The sequence below is a fragment of the Salvelinus alpinus genome, chromosome 39 (genome assembly GCF_045679555.1).
Source record: "Salvelinus alpinus chromosome 39, SLU_Salpinus.1, whole genome shotgun sequence".
NCBI classification, from domain to species: Eukaryota; Metazoa; Chordata; class Actinopteri; order Salmoniformes; family Salmonidae; genus Salvelinus; species Salvelinus alpinus.
In genome coordinates, this window is record NC_092124.1 from 9,036,637 (window position 1) to 9,061,192 (window position 24,556).

The window sequence follows — 24,556 nt, forward strand, 5'->3', positions numbered from 1 at the left end:
CAGAGGAACTCTGGAGCTCTGTCAGAGTGACCATCGGGTTCTTGGTCACCTCCCTGACCAAGACCTTCTCCTCCGATTGATCAGTTTGGTCGGGCGGCCAGCTCTAGAAAGTCTTGGTGATTCCAAACTTCTTATATTTAAGAATGATGGAGGCCACTGTGTTCTTGGGGATCTTCAATGCTGCAAAAAATGTTTTGGTACCCTTCCCCAGATCTGTGCCTCGACACGTTCCTGCCTCGGGGCTGTACGGACAATTCCTTCGACCTCATGGCTTGGTTTTTGCTCTGACATGCAGTGTCAAATGTTGGACCTTTATACAGTTGAAGTCAGAAGTTTACATGCTGTTACGGATACAAGTATTCTGTGTGTATCCTATGTATTTCTTTTCTCTCCTTTTCCCCTACTCACAGGTGACAATCATCATTCCCCAATCAGTCATCAATCAGTCGCTAATCAGAAGACACCTGCTCCTTTTCTCCTACCCAATCACAGTTCCTTTCCCTTGGTTTAAAAACCCAGTCAGTTGTTTTCTCAGAAGCTCAATCTCTCTGTAAATGCCATAAGTTTGTAGATCTCTTGTGTGGTTTAGAGGATACATGTCACTTTGTCCCCACCTGTGAGTATTATGTTTGGTTATGGTGTTTGAGTGTTTGTTTGATGGTGGGAAAAGGGGGTAACCAGATAAGTCGCCCATGGGCATACTTTACCCGTAGGAATACTTTGTTAAATACACTAGTTAGAACTGGGCGGACCACCCACTGTATTTTTGGTTAGTTAGTTAACTGTTGTTACATAGGCTAGTCTAGCTTAGGGGTGTTTTTGGATGCTTATTGTTTCATTCCTTGGGTCCAGCTCAGCCCCCTTTCCTGCTCCCCATTACCGTGTGTTTGTAAATAAACCCTGAGTGTTTGACGGTAGATATTAGTTGTCGTGGTTATTTCGTTCTCACTCTTACTTTGTCACTACTATAATTTGCATGAGTTATGTTACGGGTCCCATTACCATCCCCCCTAGATTGTCGGGCCAAAGGGATTCGTAACACATGCACTTAGGTTGGAGTCATTAACTCATTTTTCAACCATTCCACAAATTTCTTGTTAACAAACTATAGTTTTGGCAAGTCGGTTAGGACATCTCCTTTGTGCATGACACAAGTCATTTTTCCAACAATTGTTTACAGACAGATTATTTCACTTAATTCACTGTATTACAATTCCAGTGGGTCAGAAGTTTACATACACTAAGTTGACTGTGCCTTTAAACAGCTTGGAAAATTTCAGAAAATTATTTCATGGCTTTAGAAGCTTCTGATAGGCTAATTGACATAATTTGAGTCAATTGGAGGTGTACCTGTGGATGTATTTCAAGGCCTACCTTCGAACTCAGTGCCTCTTTGCTTGACATCATGGGAAAATCAAAAGAAATCAGCCAAGACCTCAAAGAAATTAGTAGACCTCCACAAGTCTGATTCATCCTTGGGAGCAATTTCCAAACGCCTGAAGGTCCACGTTCATCTGTACAAACAATAGTACGCAAGTATAAACACCATGGGACCACGCAGCCGTAATACCGCTCAGAAAGGAGACGCGTTCTGTCTCCTGGAGATGAATGTTCTTTGGTGCGAAAAGTTCAAATCAATCCCAGAACAGCAAAGGACCTTGTGAAGATGCTGGAGGAAACAGGCACAAAAGTATCTATATCCATAGTAAAATGAATACTATATCGTCGTTACCTGAAAGGCCGCTCAGCAAAGAAGAAGCCACTGCTCCAAAATCGCCATAAAATGCACATGGGGACAAATATCATACTTTATGGAGAAATGTTCTCTGGTCTGATGAAACAAAAATAGAACTGTTTGTCCATAATGACCATCGTTATGTTTGGAGGAAAAGGAGGGAGGCTTGCAAGCCGAAGAACACCATCCAAACCGTGAAGCATGGGGGTGGCAGCATCATGTTGTGGGGGTGCTTTGCTGCAGGAGGGACTGGTGCACTTCACAAAATAGATAGCATCATGAGGATGGAAAATCATGTGGATATATTGAAGCAACATCTCAAGACCTCAGTCAGGAAGTTAAAGCTTGGTCGCAAATGGGTCTTCCAAATGGACAATGACCCCAAGAATACTTCCAAAGTTGTGGCAAAATGGCTCAAGGTATTGGAGTGGCCATCACAAAGCCCTGACCTCAATCCTATAGAAAATGTGTGGGCAGAACTGAAAAAGCATGTGCAAGCAAGGAGGCCTACAAACCTGACTCAGTTACACCATCTCTGTCAGGAGGAATGGGCCAAAATTCCCCCAACATATTGTGGGAAGCTTGTGGAAGGCTACCAGAAACATTTGACCCAAGTTAAACAATTTAAAGGCAATGCTACCGAATACTAATTGAGTGTATGTAAACTTCTGACCCACTGGGAATGTGATGAAAGAAATAAAATCTTAAATTAATCATTCTCGACTGACATTTCACATTCTTAAAATAAAGTGGTGATCCTAACTGACCTAAGACAAGGAATTTTTACTTGGATTAATTGTAAGGAATTGTGGAAAAACTCAGTTTAAATGTATTTGGCTAAGGTGTATGTAAACTTCCGACTTCAACTGTACAGACGTGTGTGCCTTTCCAAATCATGTCCAATCAATTGAATTTCACCACAGGTGGACTCCAAGTTGTAGAAACATCTCAAGGATGATCAATGGAAACAGTATGCACCTGAGCTCAATTTTGAGTCTTATAGCAAAGAGTCTGAATACTTATGTAAATTAGGTATCTGTTTTTTATTTTTAATAAAGAGCAGAGCTCGGACTTGAACCTGATCAAACATCTCTGGAGAGACCTGAAAATAGATGTACAGCAACGCTCCCCATCCAACATGACAGCGCTTGAGATGATCTGCAGAGAAGAATGGGAGAAACTCCCCAAATACAGTGTGCCAAGCTTGTAGCGTTATCCCCAAGACGAATCGAGGCTATAATCACTGCCAAAGGTGCTTTAACAAAGTACTGAGTAAATGGTCTGAATACTTATGTAAATGTGATATAAATTAGCAAAAATATCCAAAAAAATGTTTTTGTTTTGTCATTATGGGGTATTATGTGTAGATTTAATCAATTTTAGAATAAGGCTGTAATGTAACAAAATGTGGGAAAAAGTCAAGGGGTCTGAATGCACTGTACACACAAAAAGTAGGTCACATGGGGGAGAGGTGCTGAGGAGTGACTTCCATCTGGCCACTACCATAAAGGCCTGATTGGTGGATGTTAGTACATACACCCAAAAAGTAGGTCACATGGGGAGAGGTGTTGTGAGGTGTTGATTTGTTTTTTTTAAACCAGGTTTGCTGTTCACTGGCACTATATGAAATGGAAGCGAGTTCCGTGCAATCATGGCTCTGTACAATACTGTGCTTTTCCTTGAATATGTTATGAACCTGGGGACTGTGAAAAGACCCCTGGTGGCATGTCTGGTGGGTTAAGTGTGTGTGTCAGTTGACTATGCAAGCAATTAGGAATTTCCAACACATTCATGTTTTTTATAAAAATAAAAAAAAAGCGATGCAGTCAGTCTTTCCTCAACTCTTAGACAAGAGAGACTGGCTTGCATATTATTGATATTAGCCCTCTGATTACAAAGAACAAAACATGCTGCTCTGTTCTGGGCCAGGTGCAGCTTAACTAGGTCCTTCTTTGCAGCACTTGACCACATGACTGGACAATAATCAAGAGGTAATAATCTAGAGCCTGCAGGACTTACTTTGTGGAGTGTGGTGTCAAAAAGCAAAGCATATCCATCATGGACAGACCTCCCCATCTTTACAACCATGATGCTGGTGTTTTATGAGGAAATGATAGTGCCTTAATTCAAGTCGTGAAGCTGTGTGTAATCTAATGTTGAACCTTTTCCAAAGTATTCTATCAAAGTGAGGGTACCAGATTTACAGAAAAGGTCAAGTGTTACTATACTGAGAAAAGTTATTCTAATTGTCACATGCATCTTTTGTGCAATAAAAGTACTGTACTTCACCTTATGTGAGTATGACCATTTTGTTGAGGTTAAATACAAAATTGACTGTGCTGAATGACATGGTTATTTTTGTATCATTGCAGGGACTGAGTTAGAGATGGGCACTGTTATTCAAATATCCATGGACATTAGTATTTATTTACTTGGTAGAGTATTCATTTGAGAGAAACATATATAGGCCTATTTTAACAACAAAGGCTTTTGTCTCTAATTAAGTACAATTATCTATGTGACATTTCTACATAGCCTACAAGGATAGACCATTACATTCAAAATGTTAATACAATTTTATTACAGTAATGAGTGTGCCCCATAAAGAGGCACCGGTAACCTACACACATTTCACAGGAGCTTTTTCTTATTGTCGTCAATCAAAGCGGCGCTACATTCAGAGGCTCCATGTGTAGCAAGTGAAGTGGGAGATTTCTAATCAACGCAAAAGGCAATAGCGGAATTGAATTGTCTAAATGAGAAGGAGTAGGCTACAACGATCAACCAACAGGTAGGCTGTTTCATATTAATGGGGTTGTTGTAGCCAAGTATTGAGAGCAAAGCTAAATAGCCTCAATTAGACTTGCTACTTTTGCTAGCTAGCTAGCTACTGTAGCTAAATAGCTTCTTTACAATGATGTAATGCAGTTAAGACAGACACTACCAGATGGTATGATAAGGCAGCAGCAAGTTTGTCTAACTAGCGCAAGTTGGTTTGGATACTTTCTCGGTCTCCCTCTGTGCCACATATTGACTGTCTCACACACACCTGCTCCTCTCTCGCCCCTCTCCACCCTTCTGCCGAAACAAGCAGAGCACAGCGCACCCGTGAGCAAAGTAAAAAAAAAAATGTTTTCTTTAAAACACATGTAGTTCGACTGTCCAGATATCATTTGTATAGTTAAATCATTTCAAATGCAACAAGTGCTCAGCATATGTGGGAACTCCTTCAAGACTGTTGGAAAAGGATTCCAGGTGAAGCTGGTTAAGAGAATGCCAAGAGTGTGCAAAGGGTGGCTACTTTGAAGTATCTCAAATAAAATATATTTTTATTTAACACTTTTTTCGGTTACTACATGATTCCATATTTGTTATTTCATAGTTTTGATGTCTTCACTATTATTCTACAATGTAGAAAATTGTAAAAATTCAGAAAAACCCTGGAATGAGTAGGTGTGTCCAAACTTGACTGGTACTGTACTTGTGTAAATACCTGTTTTTAGAGAGACAGTAAATCTAGGCTAAAACAAGGACAGTTTAATATTTATCTTACAGGCTCTAGTTTTGTTGCACCTGGACTACTGTTCAGTCGTGTGGTCAGGTGTCACAAAGCGGGACTTAGGAAAAATGCAATAGGTTCAGAACAGGGCAGCACGGCTGGCCATTAGATGTACACAGAGAGCAAACATTAATAATATGCACGTCAATCTCTCCTGGCTCAAAGTGGAGGAGAGATTGACTTCATCACTACTTGTATTTGTGAGAGGTATTGACATGTTGAATGTACTGAGCTGTCTGTTTAAATGACACGCACACAGCTCAGACACCCATGCATACACCACAAGACATGCCACTAGAGGTCTCTTCACAGTCCCCAAGTCCAGAACAGACTATGGGCGCACAGCACTATATAGAGCCATGTCTACATGGAACTCTATTCCACATCAGGTAACTGATGCAAGCAGTAGAATCAGATTTAAAATATATATTTAACACCTTATGGAACAGTGGGAACTGAGAAGCAACACAAACATAGGCACAGACATATGCATACACACACATGATAACATTGCACTGTACACGTGGATTTTGTGGTAGTGGAGTAGGGGCCTGAGGGCACACACTTAGTGTGTTGTGAAATCTGTTATGAATGTATTGTAATGTTTTTTAAATTGTATAATTGCCTTAATTTTGCCAGACCTCAGGAAGAGTAGCTGCTGCCAATGGGGATCCGTAATAAATACAAATATGAGATGATGTAAATGGAACTAAGTCATTATTTTCTACTCTATTCTTTCTAAACAAGTCTGCTCTCAGCTTGAAAGATAATGATCATAAGATATTTGATGTAATAAGCAGTACCGTATTTAAAAGAATAGAGCGCATCAATTTAACCACACCCTTTGGGCTATGACGCCAACCAATAAGATCATTTCTCTTCGGTGTAAACGGAAGTGACCAGTGACTAAGAACAGTTTCCACGTTTGCGTTTTTATTGTTGTTATTTAGACATTTATTATTACCCTGGAACTCAAAATATGACTAATTTAACTGCACAGCATCATATACTTACTCCAGGTAGTGTTTAATTCGCGTTGGAGACAGAACTTAGTTGATAGATGTTATCTGGTTAACGTTTGCTAACAATGGCTAACTGTAACAGTAACGTTATGGTTTTTCACACTCAAATAGCCTCCATCATGGAGGTGTTAGCGAATTCAGCCGTGGCAGATATATGTAAACTCGTAGACGACGACTATGCAGTGTTTCGTTTGGAAATAACTCAAAGCCAGAAAGAAAATAGGACATTGCGGAGGAAACTACAGTTACTGGAACTGAAGGTTGCACGGGAGCGCGCAGAGAGGACAACGCGAGAGCGCGTCCTCGCCTGTCCGAATAGTGTCAAGATCCTCGACCGATACAGAGGAATGGCAAGAGGTACATTTAGCAGATGGCCAAAGCTGCGGAGCCTGTCGCCCTGTTCCAATATGCGCATGTGTTGAGATGTGTTACCCAGATTTGGGTCTTGGTCAGTTTTTGGTTAGTAGTATGCAATACTTCCCCCGAATACTTAGTTAGGTAGCTAGCTATCGTGCATTTTTTTTATTTTACCAGGCAGGTCAATTAAGAGCAAATTATTTTAGCACAAAGACACAATATAAAATTATAACCAGATTCTTGATTTACTGAATTTCCTATTGTCACACTCAATTAAAAGAATGTGATGCATGGAACATAATAAATAAGTAGTATATCAAGAAGTAATGAGTAGTGTTACCTTACATCCAAGGCAGATTACCGAACTGGCAACTGCCCTGGGGCCCCAACCCCCCCAAAAGACTTTTAAGATTGATGGCCTGTCATGACAAATTCTGTCCATTTACCAAAATGTGTCCATCTCTGCTCCACAATAGGATTCAATTAGTTGTTTGCGTCCGTTGCTATATCAATGGTGTGATGAACTAATGCGTCCAATTTTGGAGCTCATTACAGACAAAACCGGTATGTAAACAAAGCTGATTTCCCGTGACAATTATGCTGCTAAAACGAGTTTCTACGATTCAAAATAGCAACAACAAAAAAACGTGGAAACTGCACATTAACTTAGCTTTCAGATCACCAAGTGAGCTCCTATGCAGCTATTATCAATTCATTCATGTGCAATTCAGTTAATACACTGGCTCATCTGGCTGGCATGTTTGTATTTTGAGCTTCCCTCCCCTTGTCTTGTTTTACACGAAAGTATGCTTTCATTAGTCATGTTATTATTATTTTTTTCCTGTCTCCCTTCCTCCACCACATGTCATAGCTCAGTACTACAGTAGTGCACTTGTGGTTGGATATAATACAGGAGATAACAAACAGTTGAATAATGTTGAACTCACAAATACCAAAAAAGCATTTACAGCGATTAATTAACCCAATTGATTAATTAAATGAACAAATTGTGAAAACCAACCTGTCAGTAATTAAGATTGAAAAATGTAAAAGGTTTCTATTTTTGTGGAACAGATGTGTCGTGAACTTGTTTATTTTATTTAATAGACCCACGTGGCAGTTATAGACTGAAATATATAGGTATAGGCTAACATCGAAACATAAACAATAAAAAAACATTTAGTTGAGATAACAAAAGTATGAATGAGAAGTAAAGTACATCATATGAGATGAGGGAGATCCTCAGAGTCCACAGAAATAGGGTATGGGTGATTTTGTTGTTGTTGTTGTTGCTATCTTTGTTGCTATCTCTCTGTTCTGGCATGTGGGATAGAAAGGAGGTGGGTGCTACGGGTGGTTCTGCCTGTCACTTGCCCTCGACAGGCAGCCAGTGTCCAAAGGGGCACTTGAAGAAGGAGATTGCAAAATCCAGGCACAGCTGCTCTTTTCACTCTTGGAGTGTTTGCAGTGCTAGTGTATGTAGGGCATCTGTGTATCTCACTGTGCCCAGGATGAAATGGCAAGCACAAGTTCTTTACAGATTAGATTGACCAACATGACAATAACAGTAGCTGTAGATAATGTAATGAAAAGTGAGATCTTGGAGGGTGGTTCACACTACTGCGTGTGGTCACGTTATCACTGAGTCTGCATTTAAGTATATGCATTATGTACATAAACACATGCATTCACTCACTCATTTATCAGGAGATGACTGCATTACTCTTGATGTTGCATGTTACAGAATGTAACCTGGACTTAAAATGAATCAACATAAGAGCATGAGTAAATGTGTAGAAAAAAGAGGGAAGGGAAGCACTGCTGGGATACTGTAGTATATAGATATGGAAACAACAGAAAGTCTTGTTTTACTCCTCTTAAAAGCTCAATACTTTCTGAGAAGTAACCATTATTTACTATTTTACATCTGGGGTTGCTGTACATAACTTAACCCATTGTATAAGAGATTCACCAAAATAAAGTAATCCAGGCGTTTATATATAAATTCTTGTCGTGCTTTATCAAACGCCTTTTCAAAATCTGCTATGAAGACCAGGCCTGATATCTTTGAAGTTTCATAATGTTCAATTGTTTCAAGTAATTGTCGTATATTATCTCCAATGTATCGTCCATGTAAAAAACATGTGTGATCAGGATGAACAATATCTGGTAAAACATTTTTAATTCTATGTGCAATGCATTTCGGCAGGATTTTCGCATCACGACATTGAAGTGTAAAAGGCGTCCAGTTTTTTAAATAGACTGGATCTTTATACTTATCACCTGGGCCCTCTTTTAGTAGTAATAAAATCAGACCTTCTTGTTGAGTACCTAAAAGTCTACAATTTTTATAGGATTAATTAAAACATGCTAATACTGGATCTTTGAGTACATCAAAAAGGTCTGATGTACCTCTACTTGTATACCATCAAGCCCTGGTGTTTTTCCATATTGAAAATATTTAATTGCCTTAAACAGTTCCTCTTTTGTACATTGGCCTTCACACAGGTCTTTCTGTAAATTTGTTAATTTTACATTATTATTAGGAAAGAAATCCTTACAGTTAACATCATTCAGTGGAAATGGAGGAGACTGAAAATAAAATATTTTGCTTAAAATATTTTGCTTCCTCTTTCAAAATATCATTTGGTGAATCATGGATGATTCCATCATTTGTAATGAGTTTCTGTAAGTTCTTTTTTGTAGCAATTCTATGTTGAAGATTCAATAAAACATTTGTGCATTTTTCACAATTTTCCATCCAATTCGCTTTATTTTTATAATACATTACTCTTGATTGTTCTTGAATAAGTACCTCCAATTCGTTTTGTTTTTCCTCTAACCTATAATACAGTTTCCATTACCATCTACCTGCGCTGTTATTTCCACTATTTCCTCTATTAGTCTAATCTCTTTTGAGCTAAACTGCTTTTGATTAGTATTGTATTGAATGGCCTCTAAAAGTACATTTAAAAGTTACCCAGACAATAAGGGGATCTTCTGTTGTGCAGAAAAAAGTAAATTATTAATTATTTTCTCTAGTTAATTAAGAACAAATTGTCATCCAATAGGCTTTGATTACATTTCCAATATCCCCGTCAACGTGGAAATTCTGTAAGAGTTATATGGAGCTCAATTAGATGGTGGTCCGATCACATTCTGTCTCCTATTAATACTTTTTAAACTTTTGATGCCAGGATGAATGAGACCAGGAAGTAATCCAGATGGCTAGCTTGATTAAGCCTCCTCCGTGTATATCTCACAAGGTCAGGGTTTTTCAGCCTCCATATATCCACTAGTTCTAATTTAGCCATGATATTTGTGATCTCCTTAAGTGCTTGAGGGTGATAGTTTGTACGATTTCCTTTATGATCCATTGAGGTACTTAAAACCGTATTATAATCTCCCACCATAATAATAGATTCATTCGTTGCTTGTGAGCTCAATAGATTATTATATATATTTTCGATGAACTGTGGATCATCATTATTTGGCCCATATAGATTAATTAGCCATATCTGTTTTTGGTCCAATAGCATATTTAAAATAATCTATCTTCCTTGAGGATCTATTTGCCCAGTGTGAACAATCAGATTACATTTTTTATTAATTAGTATAATCACCCCTTTTGAGTTTCTTTGCCCATGACAAAAATATTTCTCCCTCCCAGTCTCATCTATATTTGTAGTGAGTTTCCTATAAACAATAGATATTATATTCTTTCTCTTTTAGCCAGGTAGAAATGTACCTACTTTTTTTATGATCTGCTAAGCCATTGCAATTGTAACTGGCTATACTTATTTCTCCACTTACCATAACGATACCCACATTTCAATTATACTTACCACAACCAATGTTTGTAAACTTACCATTAAAAAGCACCAGGTTGATTAAGTGTCCATATAGCTGTACCATAATATTTGCACTGTTAAGCATACTGTAGCTGCAACTTTGTAAACCTCCAATTGTCCTAATAGTCCACCCACTAAAACCTCCCCCATATCTAGGCCCAAGACCATCAGACCATCTCCCTGACTCATGACGCACCTTTGTGTCCTAAGGCAAATCCTTGGCCGCCAATTGGCGTAGGCCAGAGGGAAATATGGGCAGTCCCATGAAAACATAATTCAATACTGCCACCCTTCACTAACACATTCAAAGCACCGTAGGTCTATTGCATATCTATGAGGGTGCTTTTTAAGAGAACTAACCAAATAACATGGAAAACAGTCTGAAAAAATAAATAAATAATCATAATAGATCATATTAATAGAAATAATAACAGCACAATATTATACATTTATGCACATATTTAGAGAGTCCTAGCAACGCTATAAGCATGTCAGCCCCGCCTGCTCAGTTCATTGGATCCAATTGTTTGATACACAGTATCAGTCAAAAGTTTGGACACACCTACTCATTCCAGGGTTTTTTTTTGTTTTTTTTTTTACTATTTTCTACATTGTAGAATAATAGTGAAGACATCAAAACTATGAAATAACAAATGGAAACATGTAGTAACCAAAAAAGTGTTAAACAAAATCCAAATATATTTTAGATTCTTCAAAGTAACCACCCTTTGCCTTGATGACAGCTTTGCACACTCTTGGCATTCTCTCAACCAGCTTCACCTGGAATGCTTTTCCAACAATCTTGAAGGAGTTCCCAAATATGCTGAGCACTTGTTGGCTGCTTTTCCTTCAGTCTGCAGTCCAACTCATCCCAAACCATCTCAATTGGGTAGAAGTCGGGTGATTGTGGAAGCCAGGTCAATCTGATGCAGCACTCCATCACTCTCCTTCATGGTCAAATAGCCCTTACACAGCCTGGAGGTGTGTTGGGTCATTGTCCTGTTGAAAAACAAATGATAATCTCACTAAGCGCAGACCAGATGGGATGGCGTATCGCTGCAGAATGCTGTGGTAGCCATGCTGGTTAAGTGGTGGATTTGGCGTCGAAATGAGCAGAAAACAACCCCATACCTACTGTAAAATATGGTGGTGGATCTTTGATGTTATGGGGCTATTTTGCTTCCACTGGTCCTGGGGCCCTTGTTAATATCAACAGCATCATGACCCAGTACCAGCATTTTAGTCCAAAACCCGGTTGCCTCTGCCAGGAGGCCGAAACTTGGCGGCAAGTGGATCATCCAGCACACATAAAAATCCACCAATAAATGGTTAGTTGGCCACAAAATAATTTTTTTGCAATGGCCATCTCAGTCTCTGGATTTGAAAACCATTGAAAACCTATGGTTTGAATTGAAGTTGGCAGTCCATAAGCGCAGACAAAGGATATCAAGGATCTGGAAGGATTCTGTATGTAGGAATGTTATAAGATTCCTCCCAATGTGTTCTCCAACTCATAAAGCATTTCAGAAAAAGTATCGGTGCCATTAAGGTATTGAAAGGATCTAAAAACGGGTGTAAAACAAAATATTGTTCTCTGAGCAATTGTATTAGTATAATATAATATAATTTCCCCAATTTTTTTTGCATACAATGTAGCTCAGTATTTAAATGATTTATTTTGCTCATCTTTATCAAGGGTGTCAATAATTTCAGTGCCCCAGGTCCCCAGATGTGGTAGTCCAGCCCTGTTTACATCCTTGCCAATTGTAGACGGTGTCAATAGTGTACAATATAGCGCTGAGCATTGACAGTGGTACTTAACTTAAGCACCCTCTTTCCCCCAATCACTCTCTTAGGTGAAGGACATCTCATTGGAGGCCACAGGAGCTTTGTGAAGCCAGCAGAACACAACTTGTGGAGAGATGACCAACCCATAGCTATAGATGAGGGGAGTGGAACCTCAACCCAGCATGTTATTGTGATAGAGGTTAGTGTCATAGTGTAACGTAAACAAATTACAGTGCATTAAATGTGGTCTGTTTATTTCAGAAAGGCTCCCCTCAGCTATTCACTTGCTTACATGTACATCCTTATTTATCTGCCATAGGGGAGCTTGTGAGACTTTGTTATCCAATTCAACTCATGTACCGATAATAACCTCCTCTCTTCTTGTGTCAGTCTGCAGATGCAGAGGCTGCAGGTCCTGGAGGATCGTCTCTGGTCAAGCAGAAGAGGACTGAAGGAGAGGAGGACCCACGACACAGCAGAGACATCCAGACTGGAGCAGCGGTGGGAGTGGCGCACCCTGTCGCCACGGAGGACATCGCCACAGCGCCGCAGCCCAGGACCCAACGATGCATCACGGAGGTCAGTGGAACGCCGAACGCCGTCCTCAAGTCAGAGACGGACACAGAGACTGTAACTGTAACACACAGGCTCTTACACACAGGATCTGACCCCAGATCAGACCCAGAGAGACTAGAGCTGGAGAATCTGCGCTGTCCTCCTGCTCCCAGCTCAGAATATTTACTTTACGGTAACCCGAGCCCTAGGATGGTTCATTCCCATCGGGACTCAGGTGACGTGTTAGAGACTGGCCATGATCCGTTTTGTTCTTACGCTACAGAGATGTACCCTGGCAACATGCCCTTGGGTTTAGAGACACAGACTGATCTGTCTAGAGGGGACAGGAACCGGTATAGTAGTAGTGCATATTCTGAAGGGTTCCTAGATAAGAAAGAGGAGGGTCTGGTCGAGGATGAAGTGACTGTGAAAGTAGAGGACGACACTCCTCTGATATGGAATGCAGACCAGACTCACTTAGGAGAAGGACACTCACAGGGCAGAGATTTCTTAGTTTACAGGGACAGTTTAGAGAAAAATGTAAATGTCGCCACCCAGTCCCATTTACACAGGCTCAGGGATCGGGACCCATTGTCCACGTCGATGGAGCCTTCCAATTCACACAGCCGTGTCCTTTTCGATCAGTTATTGAACTCAAAGGACCAAAGAGCCAAGGCTCGAGGAGGGGGAGCAACAGCAGGTGATAGTAAAGAAAAATGGTTCCTCTGCATGTTCTGTAACAAAGGCTTCAGCTGCCCCCAGAAGGTGGAGATCCATCAGAGGGTCCACACAGGGGTGAAATCCTTCAGCTGTACCCAGTGTCACATGCACTTCGCCCAGGCTAGCAGCCTAAAGAGGCACCAAAGGGTCCACACAGGGGTGAAACCATTCAGCTGTACCCAGTGTCACATGCGCTTCGCCCAGACCGGTGACCTGAAGAGGCACCAGAGGGTCCACACAGGAGAGAAGCCCTACAGCTGCCCCCAGTGTGAGAAGAGATTCTCCCACCAGCACCATCTGAAGATGCACCTGAAGGTCCACACGGGAGAGAGGCCATTCAGAGAGTAACTAACTAAGGATACACCAGCAGAAAAAACACTCCACTATAACATAGAAAGTAACCATTCCACTCGATAGCTTCTGACTTTTACATCAAACCCTGCGTTAGACAATGATACATTTTCAATGTTGTCAGCAGAAAGATCCACAGAAGCATTTTTGAATAACGAGAGTAACAGATTTCAATGTAGAATATTCCTGGGTAAAATATTGCATCCAGACATTGTGTGAGATAAAAGGCATATATAAGCCTAAAAAGTCTGTTACATATTGTGTTTGTACTGTGTAGGCCAGGGATTCTCAACTTGGGGGTCGCACAAATATCTAGTAGTAAAGCGAATCCTGAAGAGAGTACCGAGTGCGACGTGGAACCACTCCTTCCTACACAGGGAGGCATTGGCAGCGAAGGACATGGTGCCTGAGCTCCACGCCACTCTCCAGGATGTGATCAAGTGTGTCAACAATATCAAAAATAAAAGGTGTTTCCAGGCCTTCTGTAGGGATATGGGGAGCGAGCACCAGCAGGTACTTTATCATGCAGAGGTCCGCTGGCTTCCAGTGGTAAAGTGTTGGGTCGCTTTTATGAGCTTCGAGCCGAGATTGCTGTGTCTCTTTAGGAAAACAAGTAATCTCTGCACAAACATTTCGATTGTAAGGAATGGCTCTCACAGTTTGCCTACCTGGCAGATAGTTTTGATCATCTGAATTTGCTCAAGTTGTCAATGCAAAGGAGGGGGCACAATTGATTTGAACAGAGGGACAAAGTGGATGCCTTCAATATGAAGCTTACCGTTTGGTCAAATCATGTTTCTAACAGGAGTATTGACATGTTTCCCAATGCTGATTTAGAGATTCAGAATCTGATCAACAAAGCGCTCAGCGACACACTGAAAAAAAAACGTTAAACAGCATCTTGTCAAGCTGCAGGGAAAGTTTTGCGACTACTTCCCCAAGGAGAAAAAGAGACGAGACGACTGGATATGGGACTCCTTTCGGGAGGAGGTGGGAAGTGTCACGTTGCCAAGCAATGAAGAGGATCAGCTGGTGGAGCTGTCATTTGACCGCGGACTGAGCATGGGCGTCCCGGAAATGACACTGCCACAGTTCTGGTGCAGCTTAATGGGAGAGTATCCTGCTCTTGCCTGTCATGCAATCAGAATCATGCTACCGTTCAGCACCACCTATCTGTGTGAAAGTGGCTTCTCTGCTATGGCCAAGATGAAAACTAAAAGCAGAAACAAACTGGAAATGTTTCAAACATTTAACCATTATTTAACTAGGCAAGTCAGTTAAGAACAAATTCTTATTTACAATGACGGCCTACCCTGGCCAAACCAGGACGTCGCTGGGCCAATTGTGTGCAGCCCTATGGTACTCCCATCACAGCCTGGACAACCAGCATGACCTCCGAGTTGCCCTGTCAACCATTACCCCGAACTTCAATAAACGTATCAAACTGAAGAAACACCCCCAGCTTTCCCACTGATAGGCCACACACCCGCACACGCACACACACACACACCCGCCCACACACAATAAATAAACAGGTTCATGAGTTATTGTTCACTAGGTTAATTATTATTGTTAATTAATTCTGACATTCATATTACATGTTATTTAACTGGTTAAAAACGTATACCTTTAAACAAACTTTAAGGTTGTGAAACTATTCACATGCTAATTGATGATTAAGAATTCCTAATGATTGCTGTTTTTTCTATTTTAAAAACTGGTATGTGTTATTGTTCATTAACATTATTGGACTGGTTTTGATGTCATGTTCTGAGTCGGATAATGTATTACACCCCACTCCTGAACTGGTCTCCTAATTAAAATGGCTTATTCTCTTGAATTTACAATAAATGTTTTCTCAGTTAATATGGCTGTGTAATTACTTTCTTTAATACAATAGTAGTTGCCCATTGAGACAGTCTATTTTGCAAGTGAAGCCTGCCCAAGAAGGCAGCTGCAATACAACATTACAGAATGTAATCATCAACAGTCCATAATATTGGGTCGCGACTCAATTGTCATTGTAAAATTTTGGTCCCCAGGCAAAAACCAGTTGAGAACCACTGGTGTAGGCTATAATGAAATAGGCATTTGTGAACATCATACTTTCATTCCACTTGTCACGATCGTGTGGAGGAGAGACGGACCAAAACGCAGCATGTGAAAAATAAGACATCTTCTTTTTATTTGAAGAAGGAAAAACGAAGCAAAACACTTTACAAACTAACAAAACAAAACAACAAACGACCGTGAAGCTATAAACGTTAGTGCACACAAAAAGCAACAAACATTCAACATAGACATTTACCCACAAACACCTAAAGCCTATGGCTACCTTAAATATGGCTCCCAATCAGAGACAACAATAACCAGCTGTCTCTGATTGAGAACCAAATCAGGCAACCATAGACTTTCCTAAACACCTACACTCAACCATAGACATACCTAGACACATACACTCAACACAAACCCATACACTACAACCAACACCCCCTATACCATATAATCACCCAAAACACACACATACCCCATGTCACACCCTGACCTAACTAAAATAATAAAGAAAACAAATAATACTAAGGCCAGGGCGTGACAGTACCCCCCCCAAAAGGTGCGGACTCCGGGCCGCAAAACGGGAGGGTCCGGGGTGGGCCCTAATATGGCGGCGGCTCGGGTGCGGGATGTGGCCCCCACTCCAGCATTGTCAATATCCGCTTCGGTGTCTCTGGTAGATCCTGGCTGACTGGCGGATTCAGCCGATCCCGGCTGACTGGCGACTCTGGCTGCCCATGGCTGGCGGGCGACTCTGGCTGCCCATGGCTGGCGGGCGACTCTGGCTGCCCATGGCTGGCGGGCGACTCTGGCTGCCCATGGCTGGCGGGCGACTCTGGCTGCCCATGGCTGGCGGGCGACTCTGGCTGCCCATGGCTGGCGGGCGACTCTGGCTGCCCATGGCTGGCTGAAGGCTCTGGACGCTCATGGCTGGCTGACGGCTCTGGACGCTCATGGCTGGCTGACGGCTCTGGACGCTCATGGCTGGCTGACGGCTCTGGACGCTCATGGCTGGCTGACGGCTCTGGACGCTCATGGCAGGCTGACGGCTCTGGACGCTCGTGGCAGGCTGACGGCTCTGGACGCTCATGGCTGGCTGGCGGCTCTGGACGCTCATGGCTCGCTGGCGGCTCTGGACGCTCATGGCTCGCTGGCGGATCTGGCAGATCCTGTCTGGTTGGCGGATCTGGCAGATCCTGTCTGGTTGGCGGCTCTGGCAGATCCTGTCTGGTTGGCGGCTCTGGCAGATCCTGTCTGGTTGGCGGCTCTGGCAGATCCTGTCTGGTTGGCGGCTCTGGCAGATCCTGTCTGGTTGGCGGCTCTGGCAGATCCTGTCTGGTTGGCGGCTCTGGCAGATCCTGTCTGGTTGGCGGCTCTGGCAGATCCTGTCTGACGAATGGCTCTAGCAGCTCCTGACTGACGAACGGCTCTGACGGCTCGGGACAGACGGGCGGCTCTAATGGCTCGGGACAGACGGATGGCTCAGACGGCACTGGGCAGACGGATGGCTCAGACGGCACTGGGCAGACGGATGGCTCAGACGGCGCTGGGGAGACGGATGGCTCAGATGGCGCTGGGGAGACGGATGGCTCAGATGGCGCTGGGGAGACGGATGGCTCAGATGGTGCTGGGGAGACGGATGGCTCAGATGGCGCTGGGGAGACGGATGGCTCAGATGGCGCTGGGGAGACGGATGGCTCAGATGGCGCTGGGGAGACGGATGGCTCTGGCCGGATGAGGCGCACTGTAGGCCTGGTGCGTGGTGCTGGAACTGGTGGTACCGGGCTGGAGACACACATCTCAAGGCTAGTGCGGGGAGAAGGAACAGGGCATACTGGACCCTGGATACGCACATTAGGCCTAGTGCGTGGTGCCGGCACTGGTGGTACCGGGCTGGGGACACGCACTTCAAGGCTAGTGCGGGGAGCAGCAACAGGATGCACAGGACTCTGGAGACGCACAGGAGACTTGGTGCGTGGCGTAGGCACAGGTGGTAATGGGCGGGAGACACGCACCATTGGACGAGTGCGTGGAGGAGGAACAGGGCTCTGGAGACACACTGGAAGCCTGGTGCGTGGTGTAGGCACTGGTGGAACTGGACTGGGGCGGGGAGGTGGCGCCGGAAATACCGGACCGTGCAGGCGTACTGACTCCCTTGAGCACCGAGCCTGGCCAACCTTACCTGGTTGAATGGTCCCCGTCGCCCTCCCAGTGCGGGGAGGTGGAATAACCCGCACCGGGCTATGTAGGCGAACCGGGGACACCATGCGTAAGGCTGGTGCCATGTAAGCCGGCCCGAGGAGACGCACTGGAGACCAGACGCGTTGAGCCGGCTTCATGGCACCTGGCTCAATGCCCAATCTAGCCCTACCAGTGCGGGGAGGTGGAATAACCCGCACCGGGCTATGAACACGTACAGGAGACACCGTGCGCTCTACTGCGTAACACGGTGTCCGCCCGTACTCCCGCTCTCCACGGTTAGCCTGGGAAGTGGGTGCAGGTCTCCTACCTGCCCTCGGCCCACTACCTCTAAGCCCCCCCCCAAGAAATTTTTGGGTTGTACTTGCGGGCTTCCAGCCTTGCCTCCGTGCTGCCTCCTCATATCGCCTCCTCTCGGCTTTCGCTGCCTCCAGCTCTTCACGAGGGAGGCGATATTCTCCCGGTTGTGCCCAAGGTCCCTTTCCATCCAAAATCTCCTCCCATGTCCATGAATCCTTTGTTCCTTGCTCCTGTTGCCACTGATCGCGCTGCTTGATCCTTGTTTGGTGGGTAATTCTGTCACGATCGTGTGGAGGAGAGACGGACCAAAACGCAGCATGTGAAAAATAAGACATCTTCTTTTTATTTGAAGAAGGAAAAACGAAGCAAAACACTTTACAAACTAACAAAACAAAACAACAAACGACCGTGAAGCTATAAACGTTAGTGCACACAAAAAGCAACAAACGTTCAACATAGACAATTACCCACAAACACCTAAAGCCTATGGCTACCTTAAATATGGCTCCCAATCAGAGACAACAATAACCAGCTGTCTCTGATTGAGAACCAAATCAGGCAACCATAGACTTTCCTAAACACCTACACTCAACCATAGACATACCTAGACACATACACTCAACACAAACCCATACACTACAACCAACACCCCCTATACCATATAATCACCCAAAACACACACATACCCCATGTCACACCCTGACCTAACTAAAATAATAAAGAAAACAAATAATACTAAGGCCAGGGCGTGACACCACTACAGATTTTTCTGTAGAGACACTTTTAATGAGAAAATGTATGCAGGTTATCAAGTTTATTCAGATTTTTAGTTGAGACGTGCATGTGTGGTTTTCATATGGTGTATTTAAAACTTGTTCACGTTTAATAAACACAAAATTTGACTTTTCATTTTAAGACTTTCATTGTGACTCTCTTTAATATACCTCACATCTGATCTCACACTATTCTGCATATACCCAGCAGCGCTTTATAACCAATATACACTTAAATATAAATAAATATACCCCCACACTAACAAACACCTACTGTACACAAATATTTGTTCACAAAAGTAGTGCACTGGGCCTTTAATAGTCCTGTATTAGTGGAAGGATTTGATATTTGTCCAGGATCCCCCCCTTTGGCGAAAACAATTGCAGCACCCTCCCCCTCCCCCAGGTTTGACTGATGATGACTTTTGTATGTATTTTTACCCACAACATCATATTTATGTCCACCATAATGGGTTTAACAAACAATTAAGTAATCCTGTAACTACAGTGTAGTACTCAGTAATCTGTATCATCTGTCTCTTCCAGGAGGAGGAGGCTCCAGAGGTGCTGCTGGTCAAGGAGGAGGGGTGTGAGGAGGGTCTGGGGAACTCTGAGGGGAACATGGTCATGGAGGACAACCAGACTTCACCTCCTCTTGAACCCACAGAGGAACTAGCTGACCAGCACAGGACCACACACAGTCTCACTGAGGTGAGCCCGCTGAACTACTGTCTGAATGGTATTATGGGGGTGCCACAGGGTTCAATTCTTGGGCCGACTCTTTTCTCTGTATGATGTCGCTCTTACTGCTGGTGATTCTCTGATCCACCTCTACGCAGACGACACCATTCGGTATACTTCTGGCCCTTCTTTGGACACTGTGTTAACAAACCTCCAGACGAGCTTCAATGCCATACAACACTCCTTCCTTGGCCTCCAACTGCTCTTAAATGCTAGTAAAACTAAATGCATGCTCTTCAACCGATCGCTGCCCTCACCCGCCCATCTGACTAGCATCACTACTCTGGACGGTTCTGACTTAGAATATGTGGACAACTACAAATACCTAGGTGTCTGGTTAGACTGTAAACTCTCCTTCCAGACTCACATTAAGCATCTCCAATCCAAAATTAAATCTAGAATCGGCTTCCTATTTCGCAACAAAGCATCCTTCACTCATGCTGCTAAACATACCCTCGTAAAACTGACTATCCTACCAATCCTTGACTTCGGCGATGTCATTTACAAAATAGCCTCCAACACTCTACTCAGCAAATTGGATGCAGTCTATCACACTACCATCCGTTTTGTCACCAAAGCCCCATATACTACCCACCACTGCGACCTGTATGCTCTCGTTGGCTGGCCCTCGCTTAATATTCGTCGCCAAACCCACTGGCTCCAGGTCATCTAAAAGTCTTTGCTCGGTAAAGCCCCGCCTTATCTCAGCTCACTGGTCACCATAGCAACACCCACCCGTAGCACACGCTCCAGCAGGTATATTTCACTGGTCATCCCCAAAGCCAATTCCTCCTTTGGATGCCTTTCCTTCCACTTCTCTGCTGCCAATGACTGGAGCGAATTGCAAAAATCACTGAAGCTGGAGACTTATTTCTCCCTCACTAACTTTAAGCATCAGCTGTCAGAGCAGCTTACCGATCACTGCACCTGTACATAGCCCATCTGTAAATAGCCCACCCAACTACCTCATCCCCAAATTGTTATTTATTTTTGCTCTATTTGCATTTAGCTAGCGAATGCAGCTAGCTAGCTAGTTTAGCCTACTCAAACACCCAGCTCAAACAGCGAGGGATACTATGTTAGCTAGCTGGCTATTACTATCACTGGAACTCTTCTGAGTCAAGTTAAGCTTTTGTTTTTATTAATTTATTGCCACCGGGGCCCGTCGGTGTAACTGCTAAACTGCTTGCTGTACACTGTAACATTTGTAGCTGGTTTATTAACGCATAAGTTCTAGTAGCTAGCTATGTTGACTATGACGTTAGGTGACAACTATGTAGGCTGTGTGTATCGGTTAGCAGTTATGGAATGAAGGTTTGATTTGGAGAAGAATGTTTTTTGTCTGGTCACATACAGCTGTTGTATTGTGCACTGAAGTCCACAAGCGAAGGGAAAAGTTGCTAGGACGAGCGCATAGATGTGAGTAGGAATTATACACTGGGCAAATTATCATGCTTTTTGTATGTAGCTGCTATGAAAGGGAACTGTGTTTGCGGGGATCAGGGGTGTATTCATTCTGCCGATTTTGTTGAAAAATATTTATTAAACTGAAGCAAATGGAACGAAACTGGGATAACCATACCTTAATTTGTCCAATAGAAACTCTCATTTGCAACTGTAGGACTAATGACTACACCCTAGATCAGCTAGATGCAGGCAAGAGTGTGCAAGGCGGTGTTGAATGTGTCAACCTTCTAAATTACTCAGATTTTTCTCTTGACCTTTTGTAGCAACCTCATGATGGGTATATGGAAAATATGAGTATCATGTAGTATCCTAAACCTGTCGATTGTTACATTGAGCTGGATTAATAAAATATGAATGACAGTCATTCAATATGCTGTAATAGAAGTAAGGCCATGCTCATAAAAAAAATCATCATCTCTCATCTTAAATGGCACCGACCGTCACTGGATTTGATGTGGGTGTTTCTTTGCCATTAAATCACAACAAACAAGGGTAGTAGTGAGTACAGCGAGGTAAGCTAATTTTGCTATGAAGAGAACAAAGTTTTGAAGTTGAGGCCTTTCTCCCACGACGGTCAGCTAATTGACCCTTTGCTTAGCCCCGCCCTAGAATTTTGGGTAACCAATCGCCATGCTCCAATGGATTTCAACTGTTGTCAAGTCCTCGGACAAGCTCACGCTTAAATTGCATGAAAGCCAGTGAGGGCTATGGCAAAGTGGTTTCTGCTGGTCAGAGGCAGCAGGCGCTCCACGTTAAATGAATGGGAACAAGAGAGGTGATTTGCTTTGCTCTCAAGGAAGGGTGTCATTGAGAGGAGTGATTACTGGGGTAGGGGTAAATGTGAAAGTTGACCAACTGAAGGGGAAGATTCCCGGTGTTTATAATGCTCGTCATTTGGTGCGACACAAAGAGGGAGGGTGAGTGGTGAAACAGAAGAGTCGCTGGCTGTCCTTTTGAGTTTTGATGTTGAGTCTTTGCCCGACAAAGGGATGTTAGGATATATAAGTTATCCCGTACAAGCTTTTGTGCCAAATACATTACGTTGTTACAGGTGTCAAGCTTAAGTGCAGTGGCAGCAGAGTCTAGGAGGGAGGTTCCTAGATGTGAGAAGTGTGCAGAAGGGCATGAGACAAAGGAATGTGTAGCATTGGGGAAAGTAGTGGTATGTGTTAATTGTAGGGGTGCCCATGGAGCTGGGGATCAGAAATGTCCCGTGCGAGAGAGGCAGGTTGAGGTTTCCAGGGTTAGAGTAGTGCAGAAGTTGTCGTATGCTGAGGCAGTGAAGAAAGTAGAGGAAGATGGGTCAAGGGGGAAGGATCCTTAGAAGAGTGGTGTGAGTAGTAGATCTGTACCAGTACAGAGGGCTAGGGCAACAAGTGATATATGTTTCAGTAAGGTTGGATTTTTGGCATTTATAGCAATGGTTATCAACTGTACTGCAGGGATGGAACGTAAATCACAGAAAATGGAGGTGGTGGTGGCAGATTCAGAGAGATATTTGGGTGTGCGAGACTTGACATCAGAAGAGTTACAGGGTGTGTTAAGTGGTGGTGTCCCATCCTTTCAGGCTGTTGGCCTGAGGTAGCACTAAATCGTTTTAAATAGTGGAGTAGGGTGGTGGTTTTTAGTGAGTGTAGGGTTAGATGGTATGGTATTTGTTGATTTATATAAACTGAGCAAAAAAAAGAAATGGCCCTTTTTCAGGACCCTGTCTTTCAAAGATAATTCGTAAAAATCCAATTAACCTCACAGATCTTCATTGTAAGGGGTTTAAACACTGTTTCCCATGCAATTAATGAACATGCACCTGTGGAATGGTCGTTAAGACACTAACAGCTTACAGACGGTAGGCAATTAAGGTCACAGTTATGAAAACTTAGGACTCTAAAGAGGCCTTTCTACTGACTCTGAAAAACACCAAAAGAAAGATGCCCAGGGTCCCTGCTCATCTGCGTGAATGTGCCTTAGGCATGCTGCATTGAGGCATGAGGACTGCAGATGTGGCCAGGGCAATAAATTGCAATGTCCGTACTGTGAGACGCCCAAGACAGCGCTACAGGGAGACAGGCCGGACAGCTGATCATCCTCGCAGTGGCAGACCACGTGTAACAACACCTGCACAGGATCGGTACATCCGAAAATCACACCAGCGGGACAGGTACAGGATGGCAACAACAACTGCACCAAGTTACTCCAGGAACGCACAATCCCTCCATCAGTGCTCAGACTGTCCGCAATAGGCTGAGAGAGGCTGGACTGAGGGCTTGTAGGCCTGTTGTAAGGCAGGTCCTCACCAGACATCACCGGCAACAACGTTGTGTATGGGCACAAACCCACCGTTGCTGGACCAGACAAGACTGGCAAAAAGTGCTCTTCACTGACGAGTCACGGTTTTGTCTCACCAGGGGTGATGGTCGGATTCGCATTTATCATCGAAGGAATGAGCGTTACACCGAGGCCTGTACTCTGGAGCGGGATCGATTTGGAGGTGGATGGTCTGGGGCGGTGTGTTACAGCATCATCGGACTGAGCTTGTTGTCATTGCAGGCAATCTCAACGCTGTGCGTTACAGGAAAGACATCCTCCTCCCTAATGTGGTACCCTTCCTGCAGGCTCATCCTGACATGACCCTCCAGCATGATAATGCCACCAGCCATACTAATCGTTCTGTGCGTGATTTCCTACAAGACAGGAATGTCAGTGTTCTGCCATGGCCAGCGAAGAGCCTGGATCTCAATCCCATTGAGCACGTCTTGGACCTGTTGGATCGGAGGGTGGGAGCTAGGACCATTCCTCCCAGAAATGTCTGGGAACTTGCAGGTGCCTTGGTGGAAGAGTGGGGTAACATCTCACAGCAAGAACTGGCAAATCTGGTGCAGTCCATGAGGAGGAGATGCACTGCAGTACTTAATGGAGCTGGTGGCCACACCAGATACTGACTGTTACTTTTGATTTTGATTCTCCCTTTGTTCAAGGACACATTATTCCATTTCTGTTAATCACATGTCTGTGGAACTTGTTTAGTTTATGTCTCAGTTGTTGAATCTTATGTTCATACAAATATTTACAGATGTTAAGTTTGCGGA

At 43.5% G+C, this 24,556-nt stretch overlaps 1 protein-coding gene across 2 annotated transcripts in view; it reads left to right on the forward strand.

Moving 5' to 3' along the window:
* The first annotated feature begins 6,173 nt into the window (after nucleotides 1–6,173).
* LOC139566741 (uncharacterized) overlaps nucleotides 6,174–24,556 on the forward strand; it is a 41,129-nt gene continuing 22,746 nt past the window's right edge. For both annotated transcript variants that reach the window (XM_071388023.1, XM_071388024.1), the window contains exons 1-4: nucleotides 6,174–6,673; nucleotides 12,381–12,511; nucleotides 12,703–12,891; nucleotides 19,809–19,973. In XM_071388023.1, the coding sequence (XP_071244124.1) occupies nucleotides 6,382–6,673; nucleotides 12,381–12,511; nucleotides 12,703–12,891; nucleotides 19,809–19,973 (777 nt within the window). In that variant the 5' untranslated portion in view covers nucleotides 6,174–6,381. The remainder of the gene's footprint in view (nucleotides 6,674–12,380; nucleotides 12,512–12,702; nucleotides 12,892–19,808; nucleotides 19,974–24,556) is intronic.